The sequence below is a fragment of the Synchiropus splendidus genome, chromosome 18, assembly GCF_027744825.2.
Source record: "Synchiropus splendidus isolate RoL2022-P1 chromosome 18, RoL_Sspl_1.0, whole genome shotgun sequence".
NCBI classification, from domain to species: domain Eukaryota; kingdom Metazoa; phylum Chordata; class Actinopteri; order Syngnathiformes; family Callionymidae; genus Synchiropus; species Synchiropus splendidus.
Genome location: NC_071351.1, coordinates 9078252 through 9095413, shown reverse-complemented (window position 1 = coordinate 9095413; position 17162 = coordinate 9078252). Strand labels below are relative to the sequence as shown.

At 43.0% G+C, this 17162-nt stretch overlaps 1 protein-coding gene across 5 annotated transcripts in view; it reads right to left on the bottom strand.

Annotated features, from left to right (window-relative positions):
• The window catches only part of rerea (arginine-glutamic acid dipeptide (RE) repeats a), a 112584-nt gene that overhangs the window by 58100 nt on the left and 37322 nt on the right, over positions 1-17162 (bottom strand). For all 5 annotated transcript variants that reach the window (XM_053849821.1, XM_053849819.1, XM_053849820.1 and 2 more), the window contains one exon: positions 322-826. In XM_053849821.1, coding sequence (XP_053705796.1) covers positions 322-682 — 361 coding nt within the window. In that variant the 5' untranslated portion in view covers positions 683-826. The remainder of the gene's footprint in view (positions 1-321; positions 827-17162) is intronic.

Sequence of the window (17162 nt, the reverse complement as noted above, 5' to 3'; positions counted from 1 at the left end):
GGAAGAACCTGAGAGTGGCTACTTTGGCATCAATCCCAGGACAGGTAATTGTTCAATTAAGCTGTTTGACAAATATCGCAGCAAACTAATTTCAACATGTCTCCTATAAAGAGATAAAATATTTGAATCTATTTTGTGGTCATGGCCTGAATGTAATTCCTTTATGTTTATTTTGCATGTCTGCAACTTAATGACATTCACTTCACTTCATGTCACTTCATGGATTGTCCAACTGTGTGAATGTGTGCAGGAGTTTGGAATATTGGCCATACAACCAGTGAAGTCGAGGGACAGGATGTAAATCCAGTGGTTTCAACTCACCTCCTGGTCTGTAAACAACATCGTCTTCTGTTATAAAAGAAGTGATTTCTCCATTTTCTGTGCGCTCGTAGCGTGACTTCTTTTTGGGCATCTTCTTTTTGCCCTTCTTTCCGGCCTCCTCCGCCGTGCCACTGCCTCCTCCCGTGCTGCCGTTGTCGTTGTCCTCGTCCTCGCTGTGCTCACTCTCTGCATAGTTCTTGGCCCCGCCTTCCAGGGTACAACTGCGTCTGGGCCTTGAGCTTTCGCTCTCGCGGTCGCCGCCGTCTTGCCGACGGGACTTACCGGCTTCTCTTTTGTCCCGGTCTCTGTCTCTATCTCTGTCCCGTTCTTTCTCCCTCTCCTTCTCTTTGTCGGCCGTCATGATCCGCCACGTGCCTTCCTCAGTCCTCTCACGGCTGGGCCTCCGTGAAAGGTAGACTGTGAGCCTGGGCTTCAGTCTTCTGAATTTACCAGTCAAATCCAGGGAAAATTTGGCCACACCAACAACCCCAGCGTTTCAGAAAAGCTGCAGAAGAAAAGAAACAAATCAGAATACATTGGAAATTGGATTGGTTATCATCAGACGTATGCCACAAAGACAAGGAAGGGTTGAACATGAAAGTGAAACCACAATTGTGTCTAATGCTGCGAGAAAAGTACAAGTGAAAATGTGTTGCTGTTGCCTTAGAAAGCAGCAACCACTCTGTTCTAATGCCATTCTACCACTGCTCAGATCTGAAGATAGTGACTGTGTGGTACAGACAAAAAGAGGAAGGTAAGTGTTTCTGCACCAACAATGAAGCCTCAAGCCAACAGAGCTCCTCAGAGAGAACATGAGCAGATGATAACACCAGGCCTTCAAGGATGTTACCAGAATCCAAAGACATTTTTTTCAACGATACAAGAGTTGCGGTTACATCCAAATTAAAGTCCATGAAAACGTTCCTCATAAACACTTAAGAGCCGAACTGCTTGCTGCAATTCATAAGGTGGGATGAAAGCACCAAATAACAAACAAGGCCAACAAATGCTAAAGTGTGCAAATAATTTTACCAGTGGGAGCAGCAATTAGAAGCTAAAACCCAAACATGCCAGACAGCAAGAGTGGTAACTCAGCATCATCAAATGTACCTGCTATGTCTCTGTTATGGTTGTTACACTTCAGTCATGTCAGTGTGTTGAACTCGAAGACCGAGTCAGCCGGCTGCTTTCTGAAGACCATCTGCTGTAACATCCAGCTTGACTTTACTTATTGGTGTGTGTCTGTCGGTGTGTTTTCACTACTCAACCGCTCAGCCCTTGCCCTATCTGCCCTGTTAATACGAAGTGACAGCACTGGAGGGACAAACAGCACAATCTGCTGGGCTGGCAAAACCAAAGCTTGCCAAAGCTATCCACTGCCATTTGCAGCTTCAATTTCCCTCGTACCGTAATCAAATATAGACAGTGAATTGTGCAGAGTGCAGCAGCAGGGCGTCTGCGCCACAAAGCACCTACACACAGAACTGACAAAAAAGGCTTCTCTTTGCTGCCAGTATTTGCCCTCACTCAGCCCTCACTGCAACAAATTAACAAGAAATACTTATTGCAGCCCCCCCGAGGGATGAAAGGAGGGAATCAGAGCCGGTGTTACCATGGTTCTGATAGCATGGTGGAGGAGGGAGAGTGAACGAGGTGAAGCGAAGCAGGGGAGGAGTGAAGATTACACGTCTGGATGTGAACACTTTACAGGCGTAATAACCCCACTATGGACTCAGAAGAAAACAATACCAGGATCCATGTTGACAAGCTGCGAACTTGTGATGGATGAATTGCATGTTTAATTGAAAAACCATGTCATGACCTGAAATGTCATCTGAAAATATATACCTTACAACAGCTCTTTGTGCAGACAGATGTGAATTAACACGTGCAGTAAATATGAATTCAAATAGCAACCCTATGTTTGATTGTGACAACTCGACTTCCAAATAAAAGGAACAACCTCCAAATGATACCACATATAAAACACTCCATATTAGCACTGCATAAGGCTAAGGGTTATCCACCAGGTTTCCTCAGAGGCTAATAGTAAAATAGATGAGGGGAAGTGTGTGTGCAGGCACAAGCACACAGGCGTTTCACGTCTCTCCTCAACAGCGGGCGCTGTCATCTCTTGAGCAGACACCAACTGACAGGGCAGCTGCTCTTGTTGTCGGCTTCAACACAAACACGAGGCCTGATTAAACCACAGCCTCGTCACAGCCCCATTAATCACCTAATGATGAGTTACCACGGCGACCACTGGGCTGCCGGCACATACACACATTAGCAGAAACACAAAGCGAGTGGGCTCTGGAGAGAAGCACCGCGCATGTGCGTGCACTGACATGTTCCCGGGCTGATGAGGAAGAAGAAGAGAAAAAAAAAACACACACCCTCCTGTTTTCATATCCGGAAGCCTGTCTTGAAGGTGTTAAGGGACATGAAAACATTGATGAGTGTAGCATTTGATATCGCAGCTCTAATCCTGGAGGCCGCCAGAATCAGTGTATGAGCTAAGCACCTCTTCTCTTCTCTAATCAGTAACATAAGCCTCTTCCAGTGAAACCAACCACCACTCTCCACCAGTGCAATGGAGAAGCGCCGCGTCCTCGTTTGATGTTCTCTGCCGCTTTAAGCCTACACGAGTATCTTTACAATCTAGGTGCCATTAGTTGACATCTGGACACACTTTAAACAGAAACCGCTTCATTCCAAATTCAGTTTCAACTTTAATTGCTACCTTCAAAAAGCCTTGGATCTCTGTGATAAACACTTTTTAGAAGGGTGAACTCTAACATAGCATTTTAAGATGCTTATCAATAAATACAAACTGAAATTAGTGAGGCAGTGTGTGGATAGAGACAACAACAAGCTCATTGAATTCAAGCTAAAAGAAAAGCACACAAAATACAGCACCAAACAAAAGACAAGAAAACTGCACATTTCACTTGGACAGTATGATCTACAATAGCAGGAAGATCTGCTGCATTTGAAAATATTATTTGACGTGAATATAAATCAAAGTATGACAGAACAGCGTCGTTATTAAAATTATCAATAAGACATTCATCTGTAAGAGCATAATCTCAAATTACCATAATCTTTTAAGTAGATGTAGCTTTCTAGGCACTTTAGTATGGCACGAATCAGTGGCTGCGTTTTGGTGCCATAAAAGGAGCAATTTGAAGCTGAAGTGAAAAAGAAAATAGTGAGTCACTGTGAAGTAGTAATACTGGCAATGAAAAGTCATAATGTATTGACGAGAGAGGAACGAGAGGGAGAAAATGAGATATAGAGAAAGCATGACAGACTGCTCTCCACCCACTTCCCAGGAAACAAAAAACGAGGCGCAGAAAGCCGTGCTAGCTGCTGGATGAATAACGCTGTGAGAGGGTAGGTGAAGCTTGGAGCTATTACACATCAATCACTGGGCCAGGACCCTTTGAAAGATACCAGCTGTCTTAATGGAAAAGAGAAGGAGGGGGGCAGCGGACGAGAGGAGTTGAGGGCCTGACAGACCCCTAATCCACCATTTACATTAGTCCAATAGAGTACGGGGCCAGAAACCAGCAGGGCAAAATACACTTCTCCTTTTTGGTACCAGTTTAAATGAGACCTCTGGCCCAGGAATTAACACATCATACTGCACAATAGCCACACAGCAGGTCATGAGGACAAAGTCAACTCCAAACAAGCTGTTATACCATCAAAATATCTGATTGAAATATATTATTTAAAGCTGAGGACAACATGATAGTCAGTGGAGAAGAGGATATCAGTAAAATCACCAGCGGAGATCCCTCGGGTCTACAAGTGGGATCAAAAAAAAAAAAATCAACCATGCCATATTCAGCCGCAGACTTATGAAGTAGCAGAATGTGATGGGTGAGGACTTAGAGCCGGCTTTTCCGCGAGATTGAATGAAATGCTGGTATGAATAATGATTAGAGCAGAACAACGTGAATATACTTGGAGGTTATTAACAAGGAGAGCGACTCAAAAGGATGTGAATAAAATGGCAAGATCCTCGGAGGCGTTGGGATCCTTGCTGCGGTGTTGTTGAGCTGCAGCAGGTTTTCGTCAGCTCCAATCCATTACTCAGTGTGATCTAATCTAAGCTGCCATCCCAGCCCTGAAGAAACAACAGCCCAATGAAAGGCCCAGCTGGAGGCAAGGGCTAGGCCACTTCATAAGAGATTCTCTGTGGTCTCTGCACCCCGGCTGTTTTGTCTTACCTGCTGCAATCATGCCTGGCTTTTTTCTCGGAGGCCCTCTGTTTTAGTTCACGTGGTCAGGGCACAACACTTGTCTGCTCCACTTGCTTTTCCATTCACTGATGAGTAACTACATTTTCCCCCTGTGCTAACGCTACGCTCGCTCAGACTATTTTTGGCAGACTTGCAGGATTAGTTTAGTAGGTGAAGGCAAAGCGATAGATGGAGGTTTTCAAACTGGAGCATTGAAATCTTCCTCTTTTGGCAGAAACTGCGAGGCACCTGATCTTATCTTTTTTTCAGCCAAGAAAAAGCCTCAGGAGTAAAAAAAACGACCATGAATTATGAATATCTACGAGAACATCTAAAATTCTTATTGACATAATATGATGCAAACAAGTGAGTGAGAAAACGAGGCCAACGTGCAAGATTTAAAACACTGCGATAACAGATAATTTTCCACACAGGTTTTCCACACCGCTTGATCAGCATGTTGAATCTAAGTTTATGCATCCCATTTTCCCTTATATCACAGTGATGTTCTTAGAAGGGAGGCTTCAGATGTACACACTCTGTTAGCCGACAGTTAGGCAAGACAAATGCGTTGGACTATAACCATGCATCATCCCAACATTTGCTAAAGTGCTACTTTCAATCAGACACAAGGATCAGACTGTGCGCCACTAAGCCTCCAATGCTCAAAGACGTCTAAATCCTTCTCTACTCCATGTTTGTGTCTACGCCGTGAAAGCTCCAAATGGCCCTGAGCAAGCTGTCCATTATGTGCATGGTATGTAAGCAGGACTTCTTTTCACAGCCTAAACCAGCTCCACCAAAACACACTCCCTCTCCAGTCTGCGCAGCTGAAGGCCACATGAGCAGTCTATCGGTTTCACGAGGCGTCATGTTTTTGACACTGCTCCCGAGGGAAATGCCAAGGTTGTCCTTTGTCACTTTTCCCCTTTACTCGGAATAATAAGTCACCGTAGAGAAGTGTAATCATGAACAGGCCAGTAAAGGACTTCTCTCGGTGTGTCATTGATAAGAGCCAGAGGTACGACGAAGATCATGAAAGCAGCTCTGTTAATTAAGTTTCGTTTTACAGGCATGGATTAGTGTTTTTCGCAAAGTGAATCGTGGCTCTTTGACCTCTAAAGACTGGACTGGATATTCTGCCTTAATAGAATGAAATTGCTGGAGACTGCAGCTAACAAATCATCATTTATAATTGTAATTAATAAAATACTAAATATTAAAAAGCCAGTTCTCCCAGTAGCATTCATTAGTACAGATATATCTGTGTTGAACTAAGACATGAAAGAGACATTTCAGACACCATAAAGGCTCCAAAAGTTGAATGTCAACAGAAGAAATGGCAACATTGAAGCCCTTGAGGCTGTGGACTGTGTTCACAGCAAAAAAATATTTTAAGACATAACCGACTCCTTAAAAACAGTACATAGTCATAGGCTTGTGTCATAGTCAGAGTTAGTTTTTACTGCAGAGTAAAACACACAACTGATATCTCTGTCAATAAACTACGCAGAGATAGTCAGTGTCACTCAGAGATCCAGCTGAGGATGGAATCAAATCTAGCGGTGAATATTTCACCAAAAATGGACTCCCGTGAGCAGTTAAGCGATATTAATATACTGACACAGTGTTCCTGGATTAAGAAAATAAAACTGTCAACAAAGTTTCTCTCAATACATTTTATAACACATTTTGGTCCATCAACTGTGGAAACAAACTGCTTCTCAAAAGGAGTAGAGATGGACCCTGAGGACAGATCTAACAAGTCATAATAGAAAACATGTGCCTCTTCAAACTGGAAGGTTCATAAAAAGTCTCATGTGGGTGACAGAAATGATTCTTTTTTTCCCCCCTCACACCAATGTGTGAATTAAGACAGAATAATGTGATTTGGTCTGTTTATTGGAGGAGCAGGAGTTGGGAAGTGAATATTTGAGCGCTCAATCATGCAACACGTTTTGGCTGATACTCTGCCTTCCAGATTGATGATCTAACTCTGACTGGTGAAGCTGAAATGAGCACAGGAGAGAGGAGGAAATGTATTCATACGGCTGCCCTACATCCCCCAGCTACTCTAATCACTGTGCCACACACAGTGACGTGACAGATAAGATGGGACTGACAGGGGCAGTGAAGGATGCCTTCGAGAGCCGCAGTCAAAAACAAAGCTACTAAAGTCAATACTCCAAAGCAATTTCCTCTGCGATTATTTAGTAACGTGTTGGCAAATCGGTATCATCCTTAAGCAGATGGTCAAAAGCGGGGTGTGGGGGGGACAGCCCCTTAATTCAATGTCATAATGAGGCCAGCCAAAAAGAAAACACCTCCACTTCTGAATCGCGCCGGATGCTATTACCTCTAATTAGGTGGGCTCAATTTTCTTGTCTAAATCGACCAACTGCCACCCGAAGAGCAATCGTCACTGATTACCGTCATAAAATAAGGCAGACAAAGGCAACACCTTGTGAACATTTACATTGTTAACCCCTCGAAAGACACAAATGTCATTAACGGATATCTAACAACCTTTTTTATGGGGCTCGGAAGAGAGCAAAAAGATTGCGAGAATAATTTTAATTCCGGAATTTCCCAGCCTCTCTTTAAGCACACACGCAGGCGGAGTAGAAACATTTATTTACGGGGTGTGTTGAAGTGAGAGAGCAGCAGATCAACTTGCAATGTGGAGTGTAACTCTAGCCGTTGATAACTACAAAATATTAATAATTGATCATGATTGATTAGCTGACATCTTCTCAATAGTAGAAGTTATCTGACGGTGGCGCGTTACAATGATCAGTGTGAGCTCACCTGCTTGTATGGATTTTACAGTTAGCAACATTGACAGCATAAGTGAGATGATGTTGCCAAAGATGTGACACCCTGCTGAAGGTGACAAGGAATAACCATCATCCAGCCGACAGATGGATCAGTATGATATGACAAAGCAATCTAACGGAACAAGCTACACAATGCGCAGGAGTAAATAAGCTACGGCAAGTGAGAAGCTTCCTGGGATGATGAGAATGCAGCTCGAACGAGCAGGATCTGAGCTCAGTGCTCTGAGGACAGCTCATAAAACATGCAGTGCCTGCAACTGGGCCTCTCACAGTCGTGCCATTTCAGTGGACCCTGCCGCAAACACTCAGGCCACACACACAGACACAGGTATGTTAAACACACCTACAACATGAAAGAAGCATGAAAGGAGATGCTATACCTGAACCAAATCCCCAAACAAGCTAGACAATTTGATTTCAAGAAACAGCATATATGAACTCCTTTCAACTGGAAGTGTCACACACATTGACTTTGCTTGAGTAAATACTAACTAGCTTCCACCAAGGTAAACCAAGTGGCCTGTGCGGCCGAGGTGCAGTGAATAAGCCGCAGATATTCTTGGAATGTTAATGTTAGTCTTTGACCATCGCCGTCTCAACTCCCTTCCCGTCTCTTGGTTTCTAACAACGACATTACTGACACACTTCTTTGTATAAAACAATGCTTTGTGAGCGACTCGCTTCATGTTTTGAAAAGTTACCAGAGCACAACATGTGCCGCAGGAGAGCTCGAGTAACCCTTCAGGCACAACGAGTGAGACACAACTGTTAACTAATCCTGTGCTCCCATTGTGTGTAAGCGCACCATATGCTGCCCTCATGTATAGAAAATCAGCCTAGTGTGCTTCTGTGGAAATCGAGGGAGGGCAGGTTTGTGGAGCACCAGTCTAGTTAAAATAGCTCCCCACAGCATTTGCAAGCTTATAAAAAACCACTGAGAGCTTATTCACGGGGAACATTCATCTTTATGTATACAGAAAAATGTGTAGGCCATTGACACGCGTACACATATACAAACAACAACGCCGCTGCTGAGCAACTGAATTTGCAGTCTAAGTCGGACTAGATGCTCAGCAAATAAACAGCACGGGTGTAAAGTGACTTGACCTTCTATCTTTCTCTCAGCACACCTTACATATACTGCTGCCTCTGCTCATATATCACGAGGGCAAACGGCGCCCTTCACCCTGCTCCCCGGTGTCCACTCCTTAAAAGGCTGAGGGGACATTATTGTCAGATGTACTCAATGACAGGAGAGTAGCTTCCTTAAGGAGCACAAAAGGACTGGAAGATGAGACGCATCGGGAGAGTCGCTATTTTCACTGACAAATCTTTTTCTTATTAGCTATAAATAATATTTGGAGAAAAAGGTTTTTCACTTAGCCTAACAAGAGGGTCAATATGCCCTATAAACTTTCCTCAGTCTCAGCAGGAGACCCCGTCTCCATAAAATCACACTTTGTGGCTATTTATGATGCCAGTTGTTTTGCTGGAAAAAGGAAGAATTCCTCCTACAGTCAGCACAACACAACAGACCCGTCTGCTGAGAAATTCCCTTCTTCTGGCAGCTCACAAATTGTATGTCAGTGAACAACACTGACACCCAGCATTTCACAACTTTTCTCAACTTGTCTGAGAAGTCGAAATCAAAACATTATGGAATGTGAAACAAGATGATTCTATCCTAGCCCACCTAAATCAACTCCTTTATCAGTTCAAGTTGGGTTTCTGCTTTAAAGAGCTTTAAACATGCATCTTATGACACATTGAGCTATCAATAAACATAAAAAATGGATGTCATAGTGCAATCTCATTAAACTCGTGAATGTAATCTACCAGTAACTTGAGATCCAGCAGTTATAATACACCCTGCATTACATTTACCAAGCCTCAAAGCCACTGCGTAACGGCAGAAAGTCTGGCACGGACAAGGATCAAGGTTCAAGTGTAAGTAGTTTACAAGTCCAGAAAACATCCCTGAATAAACAGCCATGATCGTTCTCCTGTTAATGATACGATAAGAGGTTTATCCCTGGTGCTTACCTTTCATTTAACACAGTATTCTCAAGTAAAGCAACTTTTACATACATCTTCCTTAAAAGGCCTTCAATGTCACGGCAAAATGTCTTCAGTCAGCTGAAAATACTTGACCTGATCAAATTAAGAGCAAAAACCTCTGATCAGCAGCAGCCAAGCGAATCACTTCCAAATTAATTTTGCACTGAGAGCGGGATTGATCACAGCACTCATCAGTGCAGATGAGGCTCCCGGAAAAGTAGGCTGTAATCTAATAGCTGGGATGGGAAGTGCTTCAAGGACTCTGTTGTGTTTATTCACATATACCCAACACTGAGAGGAGAGGTGTCAGTGCGCCACACTCAGCAGCTTGATTAGAAGCCACGGGGACTCGGGAGCTCTGGGGAAAATGAATAAGAACGACAGTGTTTTTGAAAGCTTGCTACTTGAAAGGTGAAAGTAATTGCCTGCTTTCAAGTGAACGGGTAATCAGTAAACAGGGTGAATACATTTGAGGATGGATCAGAGATAAAACAATGGCAACATTCACACTCGCCACATGACGATTCTTTCATCACAGGTTTTTTTTATTTGTCCTAAAACAAAGATAATATGGAAATACTGGTGATCAACGTTCATGTTGAAACATGGCATGCAATGCTTACTGAATGCTGGATCCTGTTGTACAACGGCAGTGACTATTGACTTGAAATTGAAAAGAGTCATCCATGATATCAATTTTGTATGTAGTGGAACACTGCAGAATTAAAAAAACTAAACAGAAAAACCTTACGGTACAGAGCAAGAAGCACCTTAAAAGAAAAGCAGTGAGTCAAGTGAAGAGCAGCATTATGGTGTCATCGCTGAACATTAACTATAGTGCCGCCATCGCAGTGAGGAGCATCAAGGATTCATGAGAGAATCCTGAGTGCATTCTCTCCATCAACATCACATACTGCTGGAACAACCTTTGGCTGTCTTCAAATGCTAGTATCGGCTCTAAATAGAAAGCCAATTCCTCGCTGGCAGTCTATAACCATTTCTTCTGCTACCTTGTCATTAAATATTTATCTTCGCTGAGTGACAGCTCAAACCAAGGTGATAACCATTTCAAATACCCCCAAACCCTTTTTATACCGTCACACCCAACCTTGTTAAACCTTTACCACAACAAAGAGCCATTTTAAAAGGAATTACCTACAAGTGTTCCTTTAATCAGGAAACTGTGGGAGCTCAAATCCCCCAACAACAATCCCAGAGGAATACCTTTTCTCTGAAGCCTTATCAGGCAGAGGATCACCGTCAGTGACAGCAGACTGAGTGGGAGTTGGTGTGTTTCGGGATGAAAGGACGTGTCTGACTGCCTCTGATGTTCTCACCAACAGTCTCGGAACAAAGACCTCCATTTTGAAGAGGAGTTATGATTGTGCAGGGCTGTTAAGGTCTTGTGCTACCACATGTCCTGTTGGTTTTCAGCCTCTTTGTTAGCTTTGTTATGCTAGCCAGATGAAGCACAGTTGTGAGAGGCTGGGTTTGCTACAGTAACCGTTGTTCTGCTTGAGTGCAAAAGCAGACAGTGAGCTGGGGGAGGGGGTGTCACTGATCGCTACGAGACAGATGTCCAGTCTTGCCCTGACTAAGACACTAAACCTCCACAAACATTGAGCAATGCGAACAGCTTCCTAGTCAGTCCCGGATTGATCTTTACCAGGCCGAAAGACTTCATGACAACAGTCTTCCTCCTTACAGAGCTGCACTGTTATTTATGAAACACGAGTGGAGGAAATCTATGTGGCTGCTCAACATTACAACCTGTCATGTGTGGGCTAACAACCAGCATCCTGATTTGGAGCGCACCATAATTACACAAGGCATGGGCAAACACAGAATGGTGAGGTCTGAATAAATGCATAAACATTAGAGAGTCTCTGGAGGGAAAGATGACTGACAGAGCAACATGCAGAGACCCTGGCCAGGACTGAGCAAGTGACATGCTCCAATAAACCAGATAAAACCGAGAGCATCAGATTTATTAAACTCACCTTAGTTTATGGAGTGCTGTCACTTTTAATGATTCCCTCCATTTTCTAATTGAAATCCCTTTTTGCTTTACACCAGATCGAGCCAGGAATCAACACTTTGGCCATTAGATTCCAAATAGAATCACCTCTGCCGACAAAAAACAATCACCTCCCCCCATCCGCCCCTTGATGCGCAATCCTCTCACTCGACTTAGCTCCACAATCAAGCCAATTAAATCTTCCTATGAATTAACGCTAAAAGCACTGACACAAATCAAGAACAGTCAGTCTCTTTAACATTAAAAACAGGCATGAATTGCCAGTTCAAAGAGATCATTGCTCGACACGAGGCCTCCGGCAGCCCATACCTCATTATTCTGAAGAACACGACCGCAGATGAAGCCTGCTGGACAGCATGTAAGGGAATGTCATGAAGACCACACACACAAACTCATCGCTGTTTGAAGAAGCTCTTGTTCACATAGAGCAGCAGCTAATGAGTATTCTAAAAGACGTTAGCTATTTACAGAATCAATTATCACAATATCATTGGAGGTTGTGCGCATACATTAGAGCGGGCTGTGTGATAATATTGAACACAATCCAGAGCGACAAGGTCGCAGAAGTGAGTCGCCCAAGCATCCAACTCTTCATGATAATTCGTGAAGACACCATTGCACAAACATCAAGTCGCTGCATCGGTGTCGCCATCGTTGAACAGCGGGTTTGTCTCAAAAGCACTTTCACTCACAGGAAAAGGCAGTTCGTCTCAACCTACAGGGCAAGTGATGTTTGTTGACAGTTGCGCCATCACGCCAATCAATGGAGCTCATGAATACTAATGAGTGCATTAATATAATCAGACCCACCTCTGACAACACAATGTCAGGACAAAAACTGAATCTAAACGTTTGCCATGTCAATTAAGACTTTACTAAGAGTAGGAGTTAAAATAAAGAACAATTATAACGCCCCCCCACGGCCCTGAATATTATTTGGCCAACCAAAAACCGCATTAAAACACTCGCCAGATTTCATAGAATAGCACACTAACAGTTACAGAAATTCAGTATACAATCAACAGCAGGCAAAAAAAATCAATTACATTTCATTTCAATTCATCATTTAAATTGTCAAATGAAGGCATGTAAACACCTCCCTCCCACACAGATGTGCATTCTGTTGTGAGAGAAAGGGTGAATGGTTTTAGACGATTCTCCCAGTGCAAGTGCCAATAATGCACCACGTGTGGCAAACACAATTATTCCCTCAGCAAAAAGGTGTCTCGATGTGACAGTGTGAAAAGCTCCAGTGTTTCATTACTCCATCATAGGGGGGGATGCTGCTGCACCTTCCAATTTGTGTTGCCGGGCCGACAAATGAAAAGCAACATCACCCGCACAACTAATCAAATGAGTGAGTGACAACAAGTCAATATTTTCTCATTGTGTGGACAAGCAATATCTGCACGGACTCGAAGCATTAGACGGCTAATGTGCCAATAATCTGTCTTGCTGCATCTGAGCCAATAAACACAGCGTATGAAAAAGAAACCTTTAGCAAAGCAGGGACTGAATCACCAGAACACCATCCTCAAACAAACACCGTGTCTGGTGATGGCTACCGGCCAGTGGAGACAAAATTGTAATTGGACATTGATCTCTTTAGGTCTCTGGGTGAATAGCTGACACTGAAATACAAAAAAGCTGAAGAAGCTGAGGTTTAAAATGCTGCAATTAGCTTCCAGTTACAACAATAAAAATAAAAGGGGGTTCTGGTCGTCTGCTCGGACACACATAGATTGTTAAATTTATCAGCAAATGTTACTGTTCACTGCCCGAGAAGTAATCATTACGGAATGGAACTGCTGCATTATTCATCAGCTGATGTATAATTCAGGTTTAACAGCAGATTCTATGCATAAATAAAGCTGTGATACATTTACACGCATTTAATGTTTACTTGCTGAAATGAAATGTGAATGTGCTAAACTGCTGCTTTTCTGTTGGAGCAGCATCTTTGCTGATGAATGTGACAAAGTGAGTTTTAGACAGACTGCGGATTTCAGTGATGACCGAGAAACAAAGGACTGTATTAACGATATGAGCGTAGATGATAACAATAAACACGAAAACATACCAGAATTTTCAGACTGATCCACATAAAAACAAGAATGAAGAGCAACAATAAGAAGAGGCCGCAAGAAAAAGACATGCATGAGAAATGAAAAAAAGGAAAAAGATGAATAGGTCACAGCAATGGAGAGAAGCAAGGAGAATAAAAGGAGGGGAGCGATATGACAAGAAAGGGAAGGCGATAGTAAAGTCATAACTCTGATCAGGTGTGTTATGAAACCATAAGTGGATTATCAGTTCCTCTTGAAGAGTCAGTGCTGCCGTCAGAAAGGAGGCTTCGAGAGCCGGGGTCTCTATGGAGACCATCACCCCGTGCTATGACCATGCAGTGAATTAACAAGTCCAGATGTCCCACTCTTAACATGTGTGAAAGTGTCTTCTGAAGGGCTCCACTGCTGCACACTCAGAGAGGAAGAAGAAGAGGAGGAAGATAGGAGCTGTTTTCAATTACCCCAATTCCTCTTCTCACTGTCGGCTCCTGAGGTTTATGTTAATTAAAAGATATCGGCCGTTTCTCGTTGCACACAACAAATTAGACAGAATTTTCTTTTAACAATCGATGCACCACCACAGCTGCACATTTTCCATTTCAGCCAGCCACCAGAGAACAACGGCGAGTTGACCTTGTCCGAGCCAAGAGTCTGCTCCCATTAACATCTGTCATCACATTCTCATTATTCCACTCTTAACTCAATTAAAACATGACAATGATTCAAATAATTTGTGACCAACACAACTGACACGACTGCAACATTTTCAAGTCACATTATTTAGTTCATCGCTAATGTCCGAGAGGATGTGAGAAAACAATGAGGGCCTTCTCAGTGTTTGTGCACTGCCAAATGAAAGACTATCTTAAACTCGCACTACTAGTCACACAACCTCACAACTTGTCGCATTTTACTACTATGTCTTTCACTTTAAATCGGTAAAACTGGATTACTCACTCACTCACTCACCATGAACCAGTCACAAATTGACTAACCTGAAGCTAAAAACACACGCTGCAAACCAGTTACTTCCAGTTGTTCTTCTGTTTCTGACACCTTAGTAAACTACTCTGGCAAGGACAACAGGTCAGGAAGTGACAGTCTGCTTTGATCCATTTTATAAATGAACTCTGTCCAAAGAGGTCCCGCAGAGATTTATCATCACAAATCAAAACCTTGAGCGCGCCTCCGCCGGGTGGGGGGTGGAAATGGTACCAACAATGGTATTGAAGGCTCGACTTCTCATTGATTTTCCGCCTGGCTTTATGACGAGCCAGCAAATGCCTTTCTTAAAAGTCGAAGAGAGGAACATACCAAGTAAGGTCACAAACAGATTGCAGGTTTTTGATTTGTCCAAGACGCGATCACATCTGCTTTTTATTCCTGTAATCTAAAGACAACTGTGTGACCAATTTGTAATTGCAGGGAGACTCGGTGATGCAGGCTGCTACCCAAGTGGAAAAACATCCAGACCCCAGCAGATTTACACATTAGATAGGAAAACGAGAGGCTTTGCTAACACTGCATCAATTACAAGTCGCTTTTCTCTGATTCTTCATGAATTACATCATCTGGTTAGACACACAACAGCCTGACAACCACACGATTCTTTTGCTTCTGCCATCATCCTGACACAGCCAGGGAAAAAAAGAGGGCTGAGAAAAGCAGTGAGGTGCAACTACAGCAAGTGCCATCATGCACGAAGATTAAATAACATTTTTCATTGGTCTGTCAAACATCCTCGGAGCGGCTCGACTTAGAAAGGCATCAACCTTTCTCCTCTGTGGTCAGAAGCACTTTAATCCAGATATCAAGTCTTATAAGCACAAGCCATGGATGTTTACTCGCCTTCCGTCTACATGTGCGAGACGGTGTGACTCACATGACGCCCCTTAAGTTTACATTAATCAGATCACACAAGCAAATTTCAGAAAGACACATGTGGAATAAGATCAACTTGTTACAGCTGTACTACATGTGAAGCATTCATATTCAAGGCACAATACAGAACACCTCCAGCTTGTGTGTGTACAAGTCCATTAAGCAGGCTGCCCACTTCCTCTGTCATTCAATCCTCACACAGTGAAACTAAGTGGAGGCCTTAACCTCTGGGGAGGAGAGGAAGAGGCCATTTCAGATGTGATGAGAAAGAAAAGGCTTATGCAAGTTTTCCCACATGACTGTCTGAGAACAGGAGTGAAAAAAAAAATTCACAATCAGCATGTTCACAAGAATCAGGTTTAAAGGTTGACAAGTTGAGCGAAAGTTATGTATATAACACCTTCAGTCCGACATGTTCTTCAGTACCAGGGTCAGAACCGAACACAGAGGAATGACTATACTTCAATCTAAATAACCAAATGGCTTCAGTGCTATTCCACAACTATCATGTGTTAATTTAAGTAGAAACAGAGAACCACAGACATGACATCTACACTACATATCTGAAAGTAATATCATTACAGCCAGCAGCATGCTGTGCTGCTATCGCTCAGTGCTATCTGAAATAACTTCTCACACCCTCGGACAGATTTGACACCTATTCAACATACATCGCAGCCTGTCAGACATGTATTGTCACCTCCTGCCGAACTACGCTGCCAGACACCATGTGGTCACCATGACGGCTCACGCGTATCATCACTTATAATGACAATGATATGTAAGATTCAAGACGCAAGTCATTCGAGAAATTGCTCACCTCACCAGCAAGCCAACGAGACACGATGACACAACAGCATTGCTTTTATCAAAGATTGATCTTTACTGGAGTTGTGTATTGATTTACCAACAAGTTAGAAGCTTCTGGATTATATCATTGTGTTGAGTTCCCAGGTTGGCGACTGCAACTGTGACATGAAGGAGCCATTCCTGAAAGTGCTCATTCTTTTTTAGACGGTCGCAATGCAGGTGCCATGATTCCAGCAATGGCCAAAACCTTTTAAATCATAACCATAACTGAATAGAGAAAATAGATCAGCACGCATGAAGTCACTATTAAAGTGGTTTAAATCATTACAATAAATTACATTTATTAAAGTCCATAAGACTATCATGCTGCATTTGATGACACTTGACACTTTGTGAAGCACAGGTCAAACAAATTGGTAATCTGATGTTGAAAATGCAAATGCATCTCAAAAGTCATGCAGCAACTATTTAAAAAATGCTGTGATGTCAAACATTGGCCAACCTGCTTAGACTTCAAGGTTCTTTCAGTGGTTTGTGTGTAACAGTTAGTGCCAGAAACATCTAAATGAATAATGACTCACCATACAGGTTAACACTTCACACACCTTCCAGGAGCGACAAGTGATGAATAAACACACTTCCAAGTGTGGTTGTTGTAAATGTCTTGTATCTATAATCTGACAGGTCTTTTTCTGATCATTATCTTATGCAGAGGCATTGACCGGCCCTGCTGGATTAATCACAAGTGAATCACCAAGCTGGAGGTCACTCCTCTGTAAGGAGCGGAATGGCACAGGAAGCCGGCCATGGAAGAGATTAGCTCCTCACAATTAGCGACGCAACATCTGAGTCTGTATAATAGCTCAGTAAATGCAGCAGCAGGAGAGGAGGGGAGTGATGG